Consider the following 21,867-nt stretch of genomic DNA (forward strand, 5'->3'; position numbering starts at 1 on the left):
ACGATACATTTATATTAATGAAAGAGTATGTAAAAGTATACATAAGCCAATACCCATGTTATCCACCCAACTGAGGAGAAAGTACATAAAATGATGCATATATGAGGTTCCAGGGAACACAAACCTTCACTTCTGGGGGTCCCTACCACAAAACATTTTCAGAATGGGGTCCGCGGCCAAATATAATCAATTTGGGGGCCCTTGACACAAAGGTTTGAGAAATCCCGGTGTACATTAAAGTTCTCAACCTTTTCAAGCCTCGTAATCATTTGAACTGTGGACCCTCCCTGACAAGCACTTAATTAACTGCATCAAAGCCTCTGGGAACAGAGTGGCATTCTGACGCACCGCCAATCCGACTACGTGGCTTCCATGTGCGGTTAGGGTTAGGGACAGGGTTAGTATTGAGCCCATCTGCACATTTCCCCAGTTCATGTGGTTGGTGCCCACTGGGAGGCAGGCCTGGTTTGGCCCAGAAGGACCGGGACTATTACCGGTGGCCTGCCTCCTAGTGGGCTGGCTGCATCAGGTCAGGCCAGCAAAAAAAAAACTCTCCTAAGCTCAGGCCAGGCCAGCCACAGTCAATTTCAATTCAATTCAGGCAGTGTTGCTGCAGCACAACTACATTGTGTGTCTTATGTTAATGGGGGGAATAATATAAATAACATCAGATGTTACATTTCTCAAAAGGCCCCCAAAATGTCCCCCAAGGGCCCCCAAAATTTCGGCGCGGAATCCCTCAGGATGACGTTACAACTTACAAATGTTGCTCTGGAGAGGGAAGTCTGGAACTCTCTGGTGGAGCTGTTGCCCCCGCGACCCGACTACGGATAAGTGGTTGAAGATGGATGGATGGATGGATGTGGTGCCACCTGTTATGCTATTGCTATTGTGTAGCCTGCAGAAGGAATACCGGTTTGGTGGCTGGTGTGTAAACTCTTTCTTTTCAAAGCACACAGTGTCATGTTACACAACTTGTCTCTCGTGCCCCCTGGCCCTGGGTGTCAGTTGACACAGCAGTATATTGTGTATTGTACTAGTAATGGATGACAGGGAACAGACATGGTTGTTCAGTAGGGGTCTTCCCGTCTCTCCAAATCTTTAGTAAACGGAACGTACATTTTCAGGTTGGGATACCAAATTTATCCAATTAGGAGAGAAAACAACTAAACAACTGGGAAGTGTCTCCTGATTGGTGACCCATCTGAAGATGTTGTGTTTATAAAGAGCTGGAGAGAAGAGGAGACCCCTGTTACTGAACAAACACTCTATAGGTAAAAACAAATATCACTCATAGCCTAGCTACCTTTAACAAATGGAATCAAATGGACCTGCAGCTCTGAGAGTGAACCCTCGGGGTCCATTTGTAGACTCTCAAAGAGTTAAATAAATGAACACTAAGAATTTAAAATCTGCATTGGAATGAATGACCGCTTTTTAAGGACAGGTTGAGTCACTTTGACCTGCTGGGCTGTGTTGCCAGAGTTTGTGAGAGAAATGTGCAACCAAGTCTATGAAAACAAGCCCAAAAGGAGCGACTATACGCTATTAGGCCACATGAGCCTTACATACAATACTCGCAATGTGACATGACATGCTGTGAGCTTATAGATCTGTTATTTTCAAACAAATCTTGGGGAAAACAAACTTTTCGGATATTTTTCAAAACATTTAACAGTGCAAATCTTGTTTAAAAAAATGCAACCCACAATTACCAATATTTACAACCAATATTAAATGCCATACTGCCAATAATCCCAATATTAACTAGTACCAATATTTTCCCAAAGTAGCTTATAATAATAAACAGACTTGGCAACACTGGGAGGATGGCTGGGTGGATGGATGGTTGAAGGGGGATGGGTGCTGATACTGACACACACCTCTGCGCGCGGTGACGCGCGTTACGCACGGCACAGGTGTTTTCCAGGCGCGCACTGAAGTATCACCGAGAGCGCGTTCACGAAAACGCAGTCAGAGACAGTCAGCCAGACGACGATCAAACCTCCGCGGATAAGGTAGAGTTTGTTTGTGTGAAGGTTTTGACCACACCAAGGGATTAAACTCACTCACACGCCCCAAACACAAGAAGATCTCCTCTTAGCAGGTAGGTAGGCTAACAACTTGATATTAATGTTTAGAGGTAGTTTATTAAAAATAAAAGTAAATCTAGGCATGATGCTTTGTCCGTTGGTTAGTTACCTGGCTTTCTACCGACCGTTTGCTTTCTGATTCAGGCCAGGGTGGGTCTTCCATTTGCAAATAAGTCGTTTTAAAGCGCCCTGCACTTAGGCCTACCAGATTTAACTAATTGTATACCTAATCAATATTGCTGCCACATGATTCGGCCCTCTTGATAGAAAAAATAAGCATATTTTAATCGCATTGTGTTCATAGTGACAATAGACCTACTTTGTTTTATTGTATTTCCTTGTTATGTTATTTGTTCAGCTTCCTATACCGGCTTGGCTTAATTCTGGCTTGGCTTCTTGTACTTTTACTCCACTATAATTTGAAAACTTTTGTTACTATAGTAGACTATGATTATTATTTGTACAAAAACACTTAATTCCGACTGCTTTCTTGGTTTTTGAGGGGCACTATTAGCCCCTCATATACAGGTTTAATGTTTGTTTTTCCTTAAACGAACATTAAAAACGCCATTGACAAGAAGGGAAATTAAATGTTTGTTTTGTCCATTGTCTGATAACGTCATATATATATTTTTTTTAATCCTCCTAGCAGACCTATTGAACTGCGCTTTCCTGCATGTGCTTATTCTACAAACTGTTTTCAATCAATCAATCAAACCTATTATATTTTGACCATTTGAAAATATAGGCTATAATATAGCCAATTTTAAATTATATCTACAAGTTGTGTGCATTGTGAGCTTGTATATTTGCTATATCTGCAAAGGAGTTTTATACATTTTATAATTTTTAAACTTGTGAAATGGGACCTTTTGCCTATAGTAGGCTACTTTTACAATGTGATGCCAATACCTTTGTTGTTCTACTCAAGTGAAATCTTAAATACCACATTTTTACTTATAACTTATGTACTATTAGACTATATTTCTACAATAGGATATTTCAGCTATACTTTACTTTCTACACAAGTCATGTGGAACATTACATGCAAACTATTCAATGAACATTTCTAATCACAAGGACAAGAATACATGTGTTTTGAATTGCTTATTCCATCTACCTTTTTCAAAATTAGATTAGATTTATTTGCATTAATATAGTGGTTGGAAAGGTATTGATTCCCAGAGTCCCATGGTGGTGGGAGTTCTGGTCTTGTTCCCATGTGACAGGGAGGGTCAATGTTGAACAAAAGTTGCTCTATATGTAGAAATCGGGCAACAATACAAATGACGCTCGTTTTGGTGGATTCATATACTTTTAATGCATGCCCTCCATGCAGTGACCCCCACCAAATGCCTAGAACTTCTTAATATTCACCAAAACCAGACCAGAACTCCCGCCACAGGACTTACGCAATGAATTATACTATATTTAATTATTTTTGCATGCCCCCCAGTGACCCTCACCAAATGCCCATGCAGAACTACTTAATATTCACCAAAACCAGATACTATACCAGATGCTATAAGTATTTCATTATACAGCTTTAAGTTCAAATATCTGAATTCTGAACTAACCCTTTTGAAGGTAGAATTGACAGACATGGCATGTGTAGGCCACACGGTAGCTCTGTAGTTTCTATAGTTTGACCTGTCAGCTAGGCTGCTTCTTGTTAAGCTAGACAAATATGACAACAAAGTCACTGGCCCACTTGGCACACCTTTATTTTCCCCTCAAGCAAAAGCTCCGTGAGTTTAGTGGCTTTGTGCCTATTTAATGATTGATTGCTTTATTTTATTTGGTGACAAAAACAAGAGCACAAAAGCACTTTCCGACATGCAGTCATAGCATCACCGAGGATGAAAACACAAAGCCTGCCCTGGGGGGTTATTTCCATTGTGGTCCTTTTTTAACAAAACGCACTAAACAGCACAACAAACGACAACACCTCCACAATACACCAAACGGATAAACTATACAGTTCACACTTCACAGCCTGCTAAAATGCATATAGATTTTGTACGAAGCATTTGGGTAACGTCTTTCTTAAGTTAGAAATGTCTATGATGGAAAAAGGTCAATATTTCAATGTTTAAGGAAAGAGTTGTGGGTGATTATTTAACTCTGCATGACTTCCGAACGGTTTAATTGTTGTGTGATTCTTCTGAATGTTACTGATGGTTGTGAATATTGTTGTTTTGTTTTGACAGTGTGAACATCTTGGTGAGCTGATCCTCTGCAGTGCTCTCATAGCGGTGGTCCTATAGTAGGCTATGCCATCTCATAAAAGCCCCCCGCCCTATCAGCCTGGACAACACAGACAGTAAGCCAACTGTTTAGGTTTAGGTTTATTTATTTAGCACGTAGTACAAAAAATAGACAATAACATATCAAAGAACAACAATACAATGCAAGGAAGGGAAGAAGCCGGCTGGCTTATTTGGAATCCTTTCCTGTATGGAAGAGGTCATTGGTTTAAACAGATTAAAAGTTCATAAAGAACAGTACAAATGTCTACAAGTTGGCAAAGGGGGGCAGCTGTGCAATAAAGAAATAAAAACACAGACTGCACAAAAAACGGAAATAAACAATACAACAACAAACAAAATATAACGCAAAGTAAAAAAATAATCTACACAGAGGAAGAAATAAGATATTTCTTTAGATGTTTTTTGAATATTGGCAAGAATAATGAGGATTTAAGTAAAGCATCTAGGAATTCCATAGATGAGGGCCTCTAAATTTGGAAGTTTGGAAGTGCGACAATAGGGTAATTCAAAGTCATCTATTTGCCTTGTGGGGTAGGAGTGAATCTGTCCCAAACTATTTAGCTTGAGACCCAGAAGTATGTTACGTTTATCCGGGACACAAACAATAGTGAAAATAGCAGATCTACAAGCTTATAGATTGGCTATTTTCTCTTCTTCCTAAAAGACACACTTGTGTAATTTATGCAATTTTTTTAATTGTTTTCAAATTTTATGCATGAATTTATTTTGAATACATTTAGAATTGGAGCAAAAAATATTGGATATTTACTCGCGAGTCGCGACCCACAAATATTTGGATAATTGATCTTAGGATCATTATGGTATAATTATCAGAACATGGATGATGTTTTGCTTGCATCGCTTCATTTTGGTGGTAAAAAAAAGTCCCTTTGCTCACGTCACGCGCAGATTGGCTGTAGACAGATCGAGTCATTTCAAATTGGGAGTGTAACCAAATGGACCCACTCGTTCACCCAAGACCGCTCGGTTCGCCCCGTTTGTGTCGTGCCAGGTCGCGCCGTGCCAGTTTCACGCAACGGCTCGTCTTTGCATTGACTTTACATGTAAATGTAATCCCGCCACTCTTAACTATCCAAGTCTGAACGCACCTTATGTACCTCGACGGAGCGGGGCCGTAGAGTGATCTGCTATCTGCGTGCCGGTTGTGGTCGGCTTCTCTGGGCCAAATGTTTGACCCAGTCCAGCTCTGGTTGACGACCCTAGTTTTTGGGAAACCGCGCAGTACAACATCAAGTGACTGGGATGGATCAGGTTCCCAAAAACGGGAGTCGGTACCCATTTGTGGGTCGCGGACACATTTTCATGGGTACCCTATTGTTTTGGTTTCCTGCATTTAGTTTTTAATAATTTCTAAATATATTCAAAAATAAAAACAAATGTTTAAGTAGTAGTAAAAATAGTCAATCTACAAGTTCTGTGAGCTTGTAGATCTGCACTAGTTTGGGTCACGACCTGAAAAGTACGGGAACCACTGAGTTAGTGCACCTAACTCGCTCTCCAAATTGCATGGTCAAAGTTAGTTTCATTTTTAATTAAAGGATTTAAAGGTTAATTTTGATTTGAAAAGCCAAAAATGGTCTCTAGACTTGAAATTGATTTACACGTACACTTATGAAGTATTAATGTTTGGCCTATACATTGAATCGTCCCCAATGTGAATTCTTCAGGTGAGATCCATAACACTCCCATATTTTATCCTTTTTAATCATTTTTGGATCATTCCTGAGCATCTAAACACATGGAATGATATCCACACTGAAAATATCGTTCGGATTTGTCGTAGTCCGTTTTGCTCGGGTGCATCTTTCTGCTCCTTTACTTGCAAGGCATGTGTTCAGTTGTAACAACTTATTATTCATTAGCTTGATCATTGACCGAGTGAGAACCTGAGATGGAGGTTAATCCATAATCCATAACATATGTAGAAATGATCCCAACATGCTAATATTGTCTAGATGGCTGATGGTAAGCTACATTATAGCTGTATGTCATTCTCGCACCTTTACACCAAAACACTGCGTTCACACACAGACAGACACCCCAGATGACAGTGAAGTGACAATTCTTAATACTTAAAAAATAGAAAAAAACATTACGGCACCAAAAGTAATCAACACACTACTATAAAATCTGGTCAAACATTGGCCAAATTGTCAAATGACAAGTTTTGAAAATAACCGATCTACAAGCTTACAACGCCTCGCTTTGCCTCACAAAAGCGAGGTGTTGTTGTGAGCTTCTAGATCTGCTATTTTTACAATATTTCTCTGTTGAACCCAGTCAAACAAAGTGTAATGCCTACAACAATTCCAAGTGCATGTCAGGGTGGGGGATCTGATTATTTTGGGCGGTTGAGAACCCACCGTGCTAAACTCCACTAATGTTGTCTCTCCTGTCCGTCCCGTCGAACCACTAGCCACCACCACCACCATGGCAGCAGACACAAACACAGCGACCAGCACGTGTCCAACCCGGCCTTCTCCTACTACCCCGGCGAGGAGCTGCTGCACTTCTACCGCTGGACGTCTCCCCCCGGCGTCATGAAGATCATGTGCATCATCATCATCATCATGTGCGTGGCCGTGTTCGCCTGCGTGGCGTCCACGCTGGCGTGGGACTATGACATGAGCATGATGGGCGGCGGCATGGCGGGCATGATGCCGGGCATGGGCGGCGGCAGCTACGGCGGCTCGTACGGCGGCGGCGGGTCCTACGGCGGGTCGTCCGGCGGCTCCTACGGCAGCGGGTCGTCCTACGGCAGCGGCGGCATCGGCGGCGGCGGCGGGTACGGCGGCGGCGGGACTCAGATGGACCCCAAGTCCGGGAAGGGCTTCATCATCGGCGTGGCCGGCGTCACCTTCATCGCTATACTCATCATCTTCATCCTGGTGGTGTCGCGGCAGAGCACGTCGCGCTCGCCCAAGTTCTTCCTGGGGGCCACCGTGGTGTCGGGCATCCTGGCGTTCCTGATGATCATCGCCACCATCGTCTACCTGGTGGCGGTGAACCCGACGGCGCAGAGCTCGGGCTCCATCTACTACAACCAGATCCGCCAGCTGTGTGCTCAGTACCAGAACCAGAACCAGGCCTCGGGCATCTTCATCAACCAGTACCTCTACCACTACTGTGTGGTGGAGCCACAAGAGGTGAGACTATATAGGCCTGGGGACGGCGCTATTGTCATTTATTTGCTGCGTATGACACTGGCAGATGCAAAAGACACAAAGATGCATGGCTTTTCTTTTTTTGTTGCTTTACCTGCTGTTGTAGCTTTTGTAGCAGCTACAAACATCGGATGTATCTTTGTATCTGGCTTCAATTGAAAATGCTATAGAGTTTTTTCAGTAACGGTGTTAAAATAGCTCTATATTGTGATAGTGATGGAGTATTTGTTCAGTGACAGGGGTCTCCCCGTCTCTACAGTTTCTTTCAATAAACAGAAAATACATTTTCAGGTCACCAATTTCATCCAACCAGTAGAGTGAATTTATACTGGCAAAGTAGTGCCCAGAGACCCCCTGTGGACATTGAGGGGGTTACATGGGGGTCCCCAGCAAAATAAGCATCAGTTAACCACTTAAAAAAGAAGAAAACAAAAAAGGGAATGAAAGAAATACATTTTTATACTAAAAAAACAGGCTCAGAAATTGCAGATCTACAAGGCCTTGTAGATCAGTGAGTGATTGTATGACATCCTAGGTTTCACTCTCTCCACTGTTGCAGTATCTCCCCACAACTGCAGTATAGAATTCTAATCTAATAGCAATGTCACTTTGGAAAAAACTTGGGCACCAAGTGTTGCTGATGATGCTAATGATGGCTCTGTTTCATTCTGGTCAAACAGAGTCTGGGTGCTGCTGTTGTGCATGTTTTCTCACAGGACAGTCGGCTACACCAGTGGGTCTCAAAGTGTCCTTGAGTGGGTTCCAATTCCAAATGGCCCTGTATGGGTCTGTAACTCTGCAATCTGGGTACCCACTACCCATTGGCAAAACAAAGGACAGACCTCTTGACATTAGCCACTAGCCAGTGTTGTCTCGAGAAAGTTCCATTTGTACACTCTGATGGGGCCATTTGGTTCCATTTGTACACTCTCAGGGTTATGGGTGTCCTTGAAATTAAAAAGGTTTGAGAATCACTGTACACTAAATGGAACAGAGCCCTAATTAGTATCGTCGGTAACACCTAGAAGTAGGGAAGGGGGCCTGAAAGTAGGAAGAGTTATTATGTGTGCATACAGCCCATTTGTATCAATTTGGGCACATGTCCTTAACTGGAAAGAAGTGCAATAAGTATCCATGTTGATGATGTTGGGTGTTTGTGTACTGTGCCACCATACAGCTATCATCCTGTTTACTGTGCCACCATACAGGCCATAGCTATCATCCTGGTCTTCATGATATTGGGTGTTTGTCTACTACTGTGCCACCATTCAGGCCATGGCTATCATGTTGATGATGTTGGATCTTTGTCTACTGTGCCACCATACAGGCCATAGCTATCGTCCTGGGCTTCCTGGTGTTTGTGTCGCTCATCATTCTGCTGGTGTTCGCTGTGAGGACACGCGCACAGATCCGGCGCTGGGGCCCAGACCGCGTCCTCTGGGAGGAGGTCAAGGTCATCGGTGCACCTGGAGGCTTGCCTAACAGCATTGGAGAATGGGTGAGAAAAGCCGTTTACATCTTACTAATAAAGTGTTCAACGAATCTACGCCAAATCTTTCCCAAGAATAGCCTACTGTGAGCTTGTACATCTGCTATTTTGATATTTTTTGCGTGATGCCGTAGTATGAAGTAGGGCGATAATTAATTGAAAAACACAAAGTTAAAATAAGAGGCAACGATGGGCAGAGTGCAACACACCACCAGGGTTTTCATATGGTGGTTTCACTTTCAACACACAAAATGGAGTGGGTCACTAACCACTTAAACCCAGCAACCCAAGCAAAGTGTTTTTGCAGAAAATAAGTCGATCGACAAGCTCGCCTTGTTTGTCGATCTGCTATTTTCTGCACATGCCTGTCCCGCCATAAAAGAAAACCGAAATGATACTAGTATAAAACCCAGTGGGTCAGCCATATGGGCTTTAACCCTAAATGTTCAACATGAGTGTCTCATTACCTGGTGGGGTCCACAGTGGGAACCGTTATCTCAAACATGTTTCAATGGCCGTCTCTTCAATGTAACATTTGGAACCGGTTTTCCCCATAGTTCCAGGTGACTTGTCAGGTGAGTGCAGGTAAGAGAAAGGAAGAGTTTCATGTCCAGTTTCTGGGTGGGGCATCCATTCCGGAGGCTCTCATTTACCCTGTGTTTTGCTTATATATTTTTCTACTTACCTGGAGGGTGAATAAAACGAAACAAAAAGCACCAGCCTCTCAAGAGGATGAGAGCATTTCTTTACTAACTTCTCCCGAAAACCTATCCAAGAAAGAACCCCCCCCCCCCCAAAAAAAAAAGATTTAATAAAAATGAATCTTTAAAATGCTCAGATTGTCCATGATCGTGCTCAATCTATATGTACTAACTTAAAAGTAACTATTTTTGACTGCCATTTGACTATAGTGTCACCCAAGGCTCTACAATAGGCCCGTTTAGTATTTCCCTCTACACCAAATCTCTTAGCTGATATCGGCTGATCCGCAAGCTTGTGTATCGGCTGTTTTTCACCCAAAGGACCTTTTTTATTTTTTAAAGAGTAAACTACTTCCCAAGCGGAAGTCTCTTGCACTTCAAAGCATTATCATCCAAAGTGGGGTCGGTGTGTTTATGTTGGTGTTCACGCTGTGTGTCGCCGTCTGTGTCACTGTGATAGTATCTGTGGTATTCGGGCGGGGTGGGGGGACTGTAAGCTGTGGAACCGGTCAGACCTGGCCAGAATAATGCGCCGTGAACAATGTTTACCGTACACCACATGCTTGGGGACACTTCATTGGGACAAGTCTTGATTCAAACTCTTTACCTCAGTCGTTTTCAACCCTTTTCGTGTCGAGGTCCAGTTTATTCAGGGTTTGATTGATTGATTGATTGATTCTTTATTGCAGACTCAGGGGAATCCATATCACAGTACAACACAATAGATAAAAAGAATAATACTATAGAAAGAAATATACAATAAAAAGAGTTCCACCATATTCAGTTTCGAACATACAGACAAGTTCGCCAATGGTTCCACAGTCTGGAGGAGAACCTGACAGAACTACGTACCATGTTAGTGATGACATTAATGATGTCATTTACTGACTCAGATACCCTACACATGAATTTATACATCAGATTGCGTAGCACAGCAGAGCAGGTGGGAACCCCAACACTGACAAACATTTGACTTGCACTGGAGCTTCTTGGAGCTCTCAGAAGCAGCCTCATACAGTCATTGTATGCCACTGTCAATCGTCTGATACTGGCCTGCTTGTAGCGGCACCACAGGTGGGCGGTGTACAGGGGTGTACAAAAGGATTTAAAAAGTGAGATCTTCACTGGTACTGAGCACATGCTAAATTTTCTACACAGCATGTTTCCTTGCGCATACAACATCCGACGCTGTCTAAATATATCCTTGTCATCAGAGAGGTCATTCGAGATGATGTGTCCCAAATATTTAATCTCACTGCAGACACTAAGGATAGAGCCAGAGAGATAAAAATCAGGAAAGGTTAAATGTCTGTCTTCCCTGCTACGGACAATCATAATCTTGCTCTTTTTTGCATTATATTTAATGTCAAAGTCAGCCCCGTACTGTGAGCATGCACTCAGCAGCTGTTGAAGGCCAGCACTATAAGGACTAAAGATGACCAAATCATCTGCGTACATCAGGTGATTAACTAGCAGGTTTCCAACCCTACACCCTGTACCACAAGCATTTAATTCTGTAGATAAATCATCCATGTAGACATTAAAAAGAAAGGGCGATAAAATCCCACCCTGCCTGACGCCATTGTTTACCCCAAAAGGAGCAGAGGTTGACCTCCCCCATTTTACACTCATCGTCTGGTGAGCATACCAGAACACTAGGATTCTGACTAGGAAGTTAGGGACCCCTCTTTGCGATAATTTATAAAAAAGTTTCTCATGATTGATGCGATCAAAGGCTCTCGAAGCATCAATAAAACACATAAACATGGTAGAATTGTGTCCATTATATTTATCTAAAATTTCTTTGAGCGCAAAAATACACATGTCTGTGCCATGCTTGCGCTTAAAGCCAAATTGGTTGTCTGTAGACACGATGTATTTCTCAAGTCTACTGAGAATGATTCTTTCCAAAACTTTGGACAAGACGCTGGCCAAGGCTATGGGCCTATAATTATCTGAGCTGTTCAGCTTGCCTACTTTGTCTTTGATGACTGGCACTAGCACCACAGAGAGCATAGATTTAGGTAAAATCCCGTGAACAAAGAAGCCTGTAAAGCACATTGCAATTATAGGACACAGTTTCTCACTGGCACATTTAAGATGTTCAGCTGTTAGGTTGTCAGGGCCACAGGCCTTGTTATCACCCAACTTCAGAACAACTTCATAAATCTCCCCAGGAGTGACAATGACATCATCATTCAATTCTGCATTATCCACTACAAACTGATTACTTTTCACACAGTTGAACAGTTCTGAATAATGTTTCTGCCATAACTGTGCAATAGCATCAGAGCCACTTACCCCATCAATATTAGATGGGAGACATGTTTTACAATTATTTATATTTCTTATTTCCTTCCAAAAGTCATTTACATTATTCTTTTGCAGCTTCTTAGCCAGAGAATCTGACCTCATTGTGTTTTCATTCCTTTTGATAAACCGAAGGGCACATTTGAAGTCAGTATTGGTGCGTTTTTTCATTTCGAACAGAGGTCCATGTCTCTCTTTGCCTGCCTCGGCCCATTTTTTAAAAGCATTTCTAGCCTCTAGATGGAGCTCTTGTACATGGTCATTCCACCCTGGCTTGGCATTAAATTTGGCCTTGTGTTTACAGAGAGCCCTGCTGGAGATGCACAGAGACGCCACAATAGATTCATACAGGGAACATAATGCATTACAATGAATAGGGTTTTTGCAGTGCATATCTCTACACATTACCACATCTTTTGGAACATTGATATTACCCAACAAGGCATCTGAGTGGTTCAAATATTTATCAAGATCTCTCTTGCACAATTTAGACCAGTCTATTTTACCCATACTTGCGCTGTTATCCACCGGCAGCAATATTGGTAAGTTGCCTGTATTTAATACCACACGAAATGGTATGTGGTCAGTGGTAGCCAAATCATACTCAATTTCCATTGATTCAATAGAGTCATGGGCATCCAATGTACAGAGGCAGTGATCCAGCCAGGAAGTGCTGTGCCAAGCCTCGCTTATATAAGTATAACTATTAGCTGGTAACAGTATCTTACTAGATAAAATCAAACCACTGTCTGAACAGAAGTCTATTAAATGATTGCCAAATAAAGATTTTGCATCAGTTACGTCAGCATTCAGGTCACCAACCACATAGATGGAAGTGGAAGGATTATCCTGAATAAAAGACATAATGAATGCCATTCTACTGAGATACTCATCCTCATTTTGATAGCACTCATACGGAGTGTAGACATTCACAATAATTAACTTTTTATCATTACAGCACAGCTCTATCCCAACAGCCCAGTCCACTCCCAGCCTAATGACATTAACCAACTGGTCATATTTCTTATTCCACAGAGTTGCAACTCCCCCTGGGATCCTCCCTCGGACCACTTTAGAACACAGATCGGTGGTGGATTCCCCCGCCCCGTGAAAATCCTTATGGATAGAGTTTAGACCTTCCAGATCTTGTTTAGCCAGGAATGTCTCCTGGACACACAAAACGTCACAACTCTCCAACAGTTTGTCCACAACAATACGCCGTGATTTATCCGTTTCACTGTGGCCAACACGCAGCCCTCGCGCATTGTAGGATACAACACTGAAGTTCATGTTCATGTTCATGTTCATAGTGATTGATGTGACACAGTGACTATGCAGTCGCAGATAGACTCTCATTCCGAGCAGCAGGTATATCGCTACCCCCCGCGCTGCTATTAGGCTTTAGCCCACGAGCCTCATAATAGCGGCGGACATAAATCCCAGCTGGCCACAGTTTGGGATCAAACATTTCCTCAACACTATTACATTCGGCGGTAATGTGAAATGAACCGAATCTACTGTGGGGTGACTCGATTTTGCGGCATGTCATTGTCTTATTCTCCAGTTTCTCTGTTAGATAATTACGTATAGTATCCGCATCCAGAAGAGGGGAGAATCGAGTAGCAAACACACTCACCAGTTTGGTTGTCACCACTGCGATGTTGCTTTCCGTGCCCGTGCCAACTATGCCAGGGTTCTTCTGCTCACGTTTCAAGTTTGTTTGTTTGTTGTGATTGGGTCGCGCTGCTGCTGCCACCGGCTTCTTGCGCCCTTCTTTCACGACAACGCTCCACTGTTGGGACTGTAGTTGCGAACGTGGCGATGCAGTTGTAATGACACCTGTCACATCCACCACTTCCTCTTGTTGATCGCCATCCGCGAGCCCTGCATGAATGACCCCCACTCGTGAAGTACTGGGGGTTCCACCAGAGCCCAAACCCGCCGGGACAACGAGCCGTAGCTCCCCGGCGCTAGACGTTAGCTCATGTTGGCGAGTAGCAGTACCAGAGCCCAAACCCGCCGGGACAACGAGCCGTAGCTCCCCGGCGCTAGACGTTAGCTCCTGTTGGTGAGCAGGGGCTGTTAGCGGGAACACCCCCTCCTGTGCAGTGACAGCCCTGCTGTCAGTGACAGCTGTCACCCGGCGATCTAGGGCCGCAACAATAGCACCGAGGTTCACACTCACATCTGTCTGTGTTTCGAGTGACCTCCTCAGACCAGAAACATCATGGCTCAGCTGCTCCATTCTGCTTAGCAGCGCCGAGACGTCCATATTGCCGAACCCCACAGGTGGTAGCTCATCCAGGTAGTGTGAGACAAACCGGGGAATATTTTCTCCGAGCTCATTGAATGCTTTCAAACAGGCCTTGACGTTTTTTGCGTCCTTCTGTGGGCCTTTGTGCATCACATTACGCGAGGTGGTATTTGGGCAGAGCTCAAACAGCAACTGCTTGGATTCCTCAATCCACTGGGATGAAAAGTTATTTGTTGTCAGCATCACAATTTCATCATGACTCAGTGTCTTCATTTTTACCACAATAAAATTTAAAAGTTCATCTTCCACAATCACCTTTCCATCCTCCGTTTTGTAAATATCTGGTTTTGAGCGAGGGCAAGTAGAGCCTCCTCCATCAACACGCACACCCGCCATTGTCTGTCACATGCCACGTCCGCACACGTCCGCACAGCCATGGATCACCATTTTGATAAGATTTAGCCTCTCGGACCCACAACTTTGAATATTGTCGCTGGATAAGATTTCGTCCACAATTCCATGCTGTATTGATGTGTTGCCATAGGAGAAATAATAACAGGCAAAACGTTGATGAAAATGAATAATGTTCTACAATGTCTAATTGTGTAGACTTCTTGTGAATTAATTAATGCAGATGTTTAATAATAATTTAACCCTTGATGGTGTAAAATGACAGGGCCATTTGGTTTAATGTTACGTATAGAAGCTCTGTTTTTTGGCAAAGACATATTAGTGTAGAGGTGAATTCTAGTGGACCTACTGTAGTGTAGTACCCAACAACAAAGCACATTAAAGATTATTATTATGGCTTAAAAAGAGAAAAGTCAGTGGTTGAAATTGGAGCCCAGAGTGCATCTAGATTGGTGTGAAATGTGACCCTTTGCCTTTGTGTGTTGGTCCTAATAGGTGAATAATGTGTCTGGTGAACCCGAAGCCATGTTGAGTGACGGCAACTTCAATGTGAGAGCGTCCAGAGAATACCTGGACCAACTGGACAGCAGCAAGCCCCTCTATCTGCCTGGGTAAGACATCACACACACACACACACACACACACACACACACACACACGACTATTTTCGCCGACTACCTTTTTCACTGACAAAACCTTAAATAAAAACTAAGCTATGATGACTAAAACTAAATTGACTAAAACGTGAATAGATCCAGTAGAACTATAGGTCAAGTAATTTTATGTTTCGTTTGCGCTCGGGTGTTTCATTCTGGAAATACAGTAGCAGATCTACAAGCTCTCAAGTCGCACTGAAAGTTCAATTGTGAGCTTGTAGATTGGCTAGTTTCAGCATGCAACAAAGAATCGGGCATTAAGACGTCATCAAGGCCAGCCAAAATACATTTTGTTGACACAATCAACTGTACATTTAGTACTACTAAAATCTTATATTAATTTTTACTAAAATATGAGAAACTAAAAGAAAATCAAAAGATTATGACTAAATAAAATAAAAAAAGTTAAAAATCAACAAACACACCACTGCAGCATTTTTGGGGGGCAGAGCTTCATGAAATGAGTGACGCAGAGCACGCCACTCATAGCCAAAGCCAACTGCTCTGCGGATGTCAAGGGGAGCAATGCCAGAGAGCGTAAAGGCAGGGTACCGGTGTTGTTTACTATCCTGCAGGGCTCATTAGGGATGGGGTCTATTTTGCATGCATACCTCAGGAGGTAGAGCCAGGTTTGATTCCCGGCTCCTCCTGGCTATAAGTGTTGAAGTATCCTTTGAGCAAGACACTGAACCCCCAACTGCTCCCGATGAGCAGGTTGGTGCCTTGCATTGTATCCCCTGCACCATCAGTGTGTGAACATGGGTAAATGTGAAGCACATTGTAATGTAAAGCGCTTTGGGTAAAAGCGCTATATTAATGCAGTCCATTTACCATTTGATTTATACCGTGCTGGGCAGGCATATTCGGCAGTGGAGAAACACTGGGCTAGTGCAGTTGTACACTGCGTACTTGGGTGAGCTCCACACTTTGAGTTTTTTAGTTGTCGCAGGAGTGACACCGTTCCTGGTGGACACTTTGGCTCTCGTCTTCTGGATGTGCTCCTAATTGAGGGTATGGTCTAAGGTCTTGGTTCAGATGGTTCTCAAGCTTTATTCCTTTGGCTCACTAAAACATTGGAAAGACCAGTGGCTCTCATATTGGGGTCCAGGGACCCTCATGGTTCTTTGAGGGGGTTCCAAATGGCACCTTGGTGTTTAACTCTGAGAGTTACAAATGGAACCAATGGACCATTTGGTTCAATTTGCACATTCTTAGAATTATGGGGGTTCTTGAAATTAAAACAGTTACTGTGCTGCAGTAAATGTAACCGTCTTTATTAGTATTTTTGGACCTGTGAAGTTGGACCTGTGAAGTAAGGAATTTATTTCCAATATGGCTGCTGTGCATGGATCCTATTGGGGAGATTCAGAGATCATTGTCAAATATCAAACCTGTTTGATATTTATCTGGATGATTAATTATTTAGATATAGATGACAACCCATTTAATGACGTTACAATTGTCTTGTTGGGCAGGACTAACCCATACTGGTCTATTTTATACATTTGTACACATTTCATTTCAATTCAAAGGGGCTTTATTGCATGAGAAAACATTGCAACTTCGAGAAATCTATCTTACAAAAAACTTACAGCTCTAACTCTGAGTGTACAAAGGTAACCAAATTGACACGCAATGATCCATTTTGATTACATTCGTACACCCTTTTTGTTTTTAACAGTGTAGCAGATTCATGGTCCTAGAATGACACTGACAGTTGTTAACAGGAATGACCTGTTAAGTCAATGACCTGTCAAGTGCACACAGACGTCACCAACGCACAGTTCCAATATTGTTGTTACGTTGGTTTAGGATGAAAGAACCATACATAACCACTTTAAACCTGGCACACCTATTGTGGGCAACCTTTTTCGGAAGTAGCCAAGCTAAAATACCATATCTGCATGCTCGTAGATGAGCTGTTTCCACACCCTCGACAAAGGATACAATATGAATTAAGTGGTTAATTACCCTCTCGGGAAATGTTAACATGTCCACATATTTGTGAACATTTGTGTACATACTAGACGGAGACAGTCAAGTCAGATCATTGACATAGACCGTAAGTAGGTCATGTCACCCACATGCTTCGTGGCAAAGCAGAACTATTTCCTAAACAGAATAGAATGCTGCATACAAAGCATTCCTTTACAGTGGAAAAAAACACTGTCGCTGTCTTCCCTCCACAAAACACTTATTATTTTGTGGTTATTGTTAAGGTTTAAGACAGATGCAAGGTTCATTGTTTACCTGGTATCCTATAGTTTCAATGTACAGATCATTGCTGTATTTTTATAGTACGGTATTTGTTTAGGTTTACCTGAGATCCTAGATTACTGAAGCACTAACTGTCTCTCTGCATTTGATGCATGCGTTTACCTTGCTTATTGTAAGTCTGCTAAATGCCTATACATTGTAAATTGTTTATCCATGGTTTACTGTTCAACTTGCGGACTATATATTTATTTAGCGAGCAAGAATTCCCGGTTTACATACATGCAAAGATCCCTTGACTATATTTATAGATGGATGCAAGTTTTGAATAACGATGTCTGTGGTTGCAGGGACTCCGAAATAAGCAGCTCTCTGGGTGGTCTGAAGGCCAAACTGAGGGACTACGATGCAGTGTCTGTAGATGAACTGGACGATGTGGACTTCAGCAGGTGAGTGAACCATATTGAACTCCATTCACAGCCAAGTCATACCAATGACTATAAAGATGGTAGCCATTGACTCCATGCTTGGCATTCAGCATCAAGGTCTGGATTGGTGACGACATACAGTACTGATTAATAATAATCGTTATCTGTAAAATGCTTTGTCAAACAAGGTTACAAAGTGCTTTACAGAACCGGATAATTGGAGGCAAGAAAAATATGATTTAATTAAATCAATAACTGCAGAGAAATAAAATATACAAAAAAGAATACAATTGACATGCAGTAAGAAAAACACTAAGAAAAGGACTTTAATTCAGAAGTGATTTCAGGCAGCATGTTCCAAAGATAGGTGCAAATCCACAGGTTCATAAGGTGTAAATCAAGCTGTCTCACTCTATGGAAACAGGATTTGGCTCCTGAATTATGGGCTGCATGAATTTGTTCTCGATGTTGGGGTCTGGGGGGGGGGGTCCATGGCCTAATCGGTATTAATTTGTGCGTCCTTGACATTAAAATGTTTTACATACAAAATAAACAAACCCATATGGACCTATTTCGTCCTGTAAAGGTCCAAATGGTTCCTTTTTATACACTCTTGGAGTTACAAAAGGATGAATTACTACTGACTGAGGGTGGTTTTCTAACCAGTGTCAGGACTCAAAGGTACACAAGGGTCATGGAGTAACACAACCTCATGTGTCCAAAACTGTTACTTTTCAGGATTTAACTTCAAAAGTTTCAGATCTACAAGCTCAAAACATCTCTTTGTGCCACTTTGTACCTTTTTTGAATCTGCTACTTTTAATGCTTTTGGGTGATGGGGCATTCATTTGTGAAAAAGTACAAAACGACCCCAAGAGTTAACATAAGGAGATAAGAGGTTTCCGCTAGACATGAACAATAATATAGCAACACAAGGTTTTTCTGAAAATGTCCTCGGGTCTTAATGCGTTAACGTAACATTGAAATGTTCTCATGGTTCCTGCAGTGACTTCCCGCCCATCGTGGATGAGAAGGAGCGCTTGGACTATAAGAGGGAATTTGACGGAGACCATCAGGAGTATAAGAGTCTTCAGGCTGAGCTGGATGACATCAACAATCACCTGGCTGACCTGGACCGAGAACTGGACCGACACCCAGAGGGAAGCCCCCAGTTTCTGGTACGTGCGCGCGTGTGTGTGTGTGTGTGTGTGTGTGTCTGTCTGTGTGTGTCTCTCTCCAGTGGCAGTGCCACCGTCTTGGCCAGGCACTCCGATAAGAATTTTTAATCTTTTAGTAGATTTCATTAATTTAAAAATCGACACAAAACAATAATATTGTTTTCACAATATTGATATTGATGGAATATTGTGAGCATAATTTCAAATGCCTTTTTGTTTGTTTTTTCTTGTGATTCTCAGGATGCCATGGATGAATACACCAGACTGAAGAATGTAAAAAAGGTGCGTGCATCTTCAGAACCATATGCAGGTCACTCAGTCTTTCACACTGCATGACCACACATATCATCACCAACTCTCACACAGACTTATACAAACACTGCTTTTCACCCGATCTGACCGAAATACTTAATATTGGGGTGCAAAAGTTAATTGAATAATGATATTGAATCAATTACAAAAATATTGATAATTAAGTGAAAAGTGGCACCTGTACAAACATGACGTGTTGTGTGATTTTACATGCTGTCACTATTGCACTATTTCGACTAAGTATTAAACTAATGCTTAAGTGGTAAATCGATTTGTCGATGCATAAAACATTTATATTAAAATAACCTGCTTTTCGATAACGGAAAAGCAATTGATAGAAGTATCACTCAGAAAATCTATTGTTGGAGCACTAGATTGATGTTTTTCTCCACCATATAAGATATCATAACTGTCATATTTCCTCTCTTCAGTCCTCAGACTACCAGCTAAAGAAGAAAAGATCCAAGTACTTGAAGTCCAAACTGTCTCACATCAAGAGGAAAGTCAGCGAGTACGACCGTCGTCCATGAGAGAGACGCATGTCTGTCTGTCTGTCTCTCTTCCTTCTCCCTCACCTGCCTTCATTTTGGTCACTGATCTGGACGGTATCTGGATTGTCTCTGGTATCTGGATTGTCTTAAAGGGCTATTTCACTGTAAAACAATACGGGGGTCCTTTTAACGTCTGCTTAGGCCTTGGTAACCCCACACAGGTTTAAAGTTCATTGATTCAATATTAAGACACGTCCCCAGCCTATTGTAAGCCAATTCAACAAAATAAAACCTCTGGTATTTTAGTCTCACTGAAAACACACGTCCCTGGATCTGGTGACTGACGGTCCTTTCTAATGCATGTGGAGGCCTTTTTTTCCATTTTTCCATTCGTTTTTTATTTAACTTTTTTCCCCTGTATTTTAAAATGGATTTTAATTTAAAAGGACAGTCACCAGAAGCATGGACGTATTTTTTCAATGAATCTAACATGGTTAAAATGAGTTAATAATGGAGTGGGGTAAACCCAAAAGCCAGAGCAGACCTTATTAAAATCTCTCCAGAAGTTCTCGGCCGGTGCATACTTTTGAGAAAGGATTAAGGAATTGGGTATATTTGACCGTCGCCACAATCCCGTCCTTACTGTGTGATTCTTCATCCTCTGTGACACTCAGGGTGGAACATTTTATAGATTTGTAGTGCTTTTATTTCACTGCGTTTTGCAAGTCTAAATGTGACAGTGAGTGATGTGTAACGTATTGTGCCTTTTTTAATTGGCAATATTTATGTTTCATACAATTATCTGGTCAGTGAAGAAGCAGGCACAATTTTAACCACTTGTTGTGAGCTTGTAGATCGGCTGCTATTTTTGGGCTAATGTCCCCCCCCCCCCCCCCCCCTCCATCTAGAATAAGGATGCTGGGGTCCAAGTCGTGGTTAATGTTTTTGATATACGTAAGCCATAGCATTCCTTCTAAATACCTTCTTTTTTTTTGTGCCGTAAACTATTTCATTTTCTGTTTCAAGTTGGTTTTGTCGTGCCAATTTGTAGACTTGTACGTTTAAAAGAGGAAGGTCCCGCACCGTCATCACTTGCAGTATTTACACTTTATTTACTGCAAATTCATTAGCTGTTGGTTGGTGGTCGAATGCTCCAAACATTGAATTTTAAAGGTTGCTATTCACAATATAGCTGGATCTGTTTAACACCTATTATTAACAACAACAAAACAGAACCCCACCTTTTATAATATATATAGCTGACAATGAAAGGTGATGACGGTGCACCTTTTTCCTTGATTCAGCTTGATGCAGCATACAGGTGTGCAAAGAGACTTGTTAAAAGCCTGAATTATACTGTCTTGCTAGCTCAGATGTACCGAAGAGCTTGTATATCGGCTAGTTTCGTACTACCGGTATGTATAATTAAGGCTATAGTCTTATTATTCAAAGTAAGTATTTTATCTGATTCTCAAAGATTTGTCATGGCTTGTTGAAATTCATTATTCATTACTTATTGCCTTTTTTTTAAGCAAATGAACAATTATGCATTGTTTCCCCTGTTTTTATGTAATGTGTCTCTTTTACAGTTTTTAACTCATTCATGAAGTATTTTTATAAACAAAATGTACAGTATATTCTGAACAAGGTTACAGACATTGGTTATTATATTGGTATTAGCGTTACAGAAAACGGTCTTGTAAGCTCAGCAGTAGGCTATATGATTTAAATGCTTTGTTTTTTTCCATTGTAAAAACAAAATTAAACAAAAACAAAACCTGCAGTTAATTCTATTTTTCATTATGTGATCACAACTAACACTTAAACCTTTAAACTATAGGCCTACTGAAATGCCACTGGAGGACAATGTAGGCT

General features: G+C 41.9%; 1 protein-coding gene across 2 annotated transcripts; it reads left to right on the top strand.

The window, feature by feature from the left end:
* The first annotated feature begins 1,986 nt into the window (after positions 1-1,986).
* Positions 1,987-21,768, top strand: oclnb (occludin b). 2 transcript variants are annotated; one of them, XR_013964182.1, is made up of 10 exons: positions 1,987-2,107; positions 4,304-4,416; positions 6,801-7,530; positions 8,876-9,046; positions 15,209-15,324; positions 17,934-18,032; positions 19,018-19,189; positions 19,430-19,471; positions 19,933-21,398; positions 21,449-21,768. XR_013964182.1 is itself a non-coding variant. In XM_080765266.1 (9 exons), the coding sequence occupies exons 2-9, from the start codon at positions 4,367-4,369 to the stop codon at positions 20,029-20,031; spliced, it is 1,479 nt and encodes a 492-aa protein (XP_080621392.1). In that variant the 5' UTR covers positions 1,987-2,107; positions 4,304-4,366; the 3' UTR covers positions 20,032-21,768. The 2 variants fall into 2 exon arrangements, 1 of the variants encoding a protein (XP_080621392.1); XM_080765266.1 differs by having other exon boundaries at positions 19,933-21,768.
* Positions 21,769-21,867: the final 99 nt, after the last annotated feature.

The sequence above is a fragment of the Protomyctophum bolini genome, assembly GCF_963924005.1.
Source record: "Protomyctophum bolini genome assembly, chromosome: 6".
Taxonomy (NCBI): Eukaryota; Metazoa; Chordata; class Actinopteri; order Myctophiformes; family Myctophidae; genus Protomyctophum; species Protomyctophum bolini.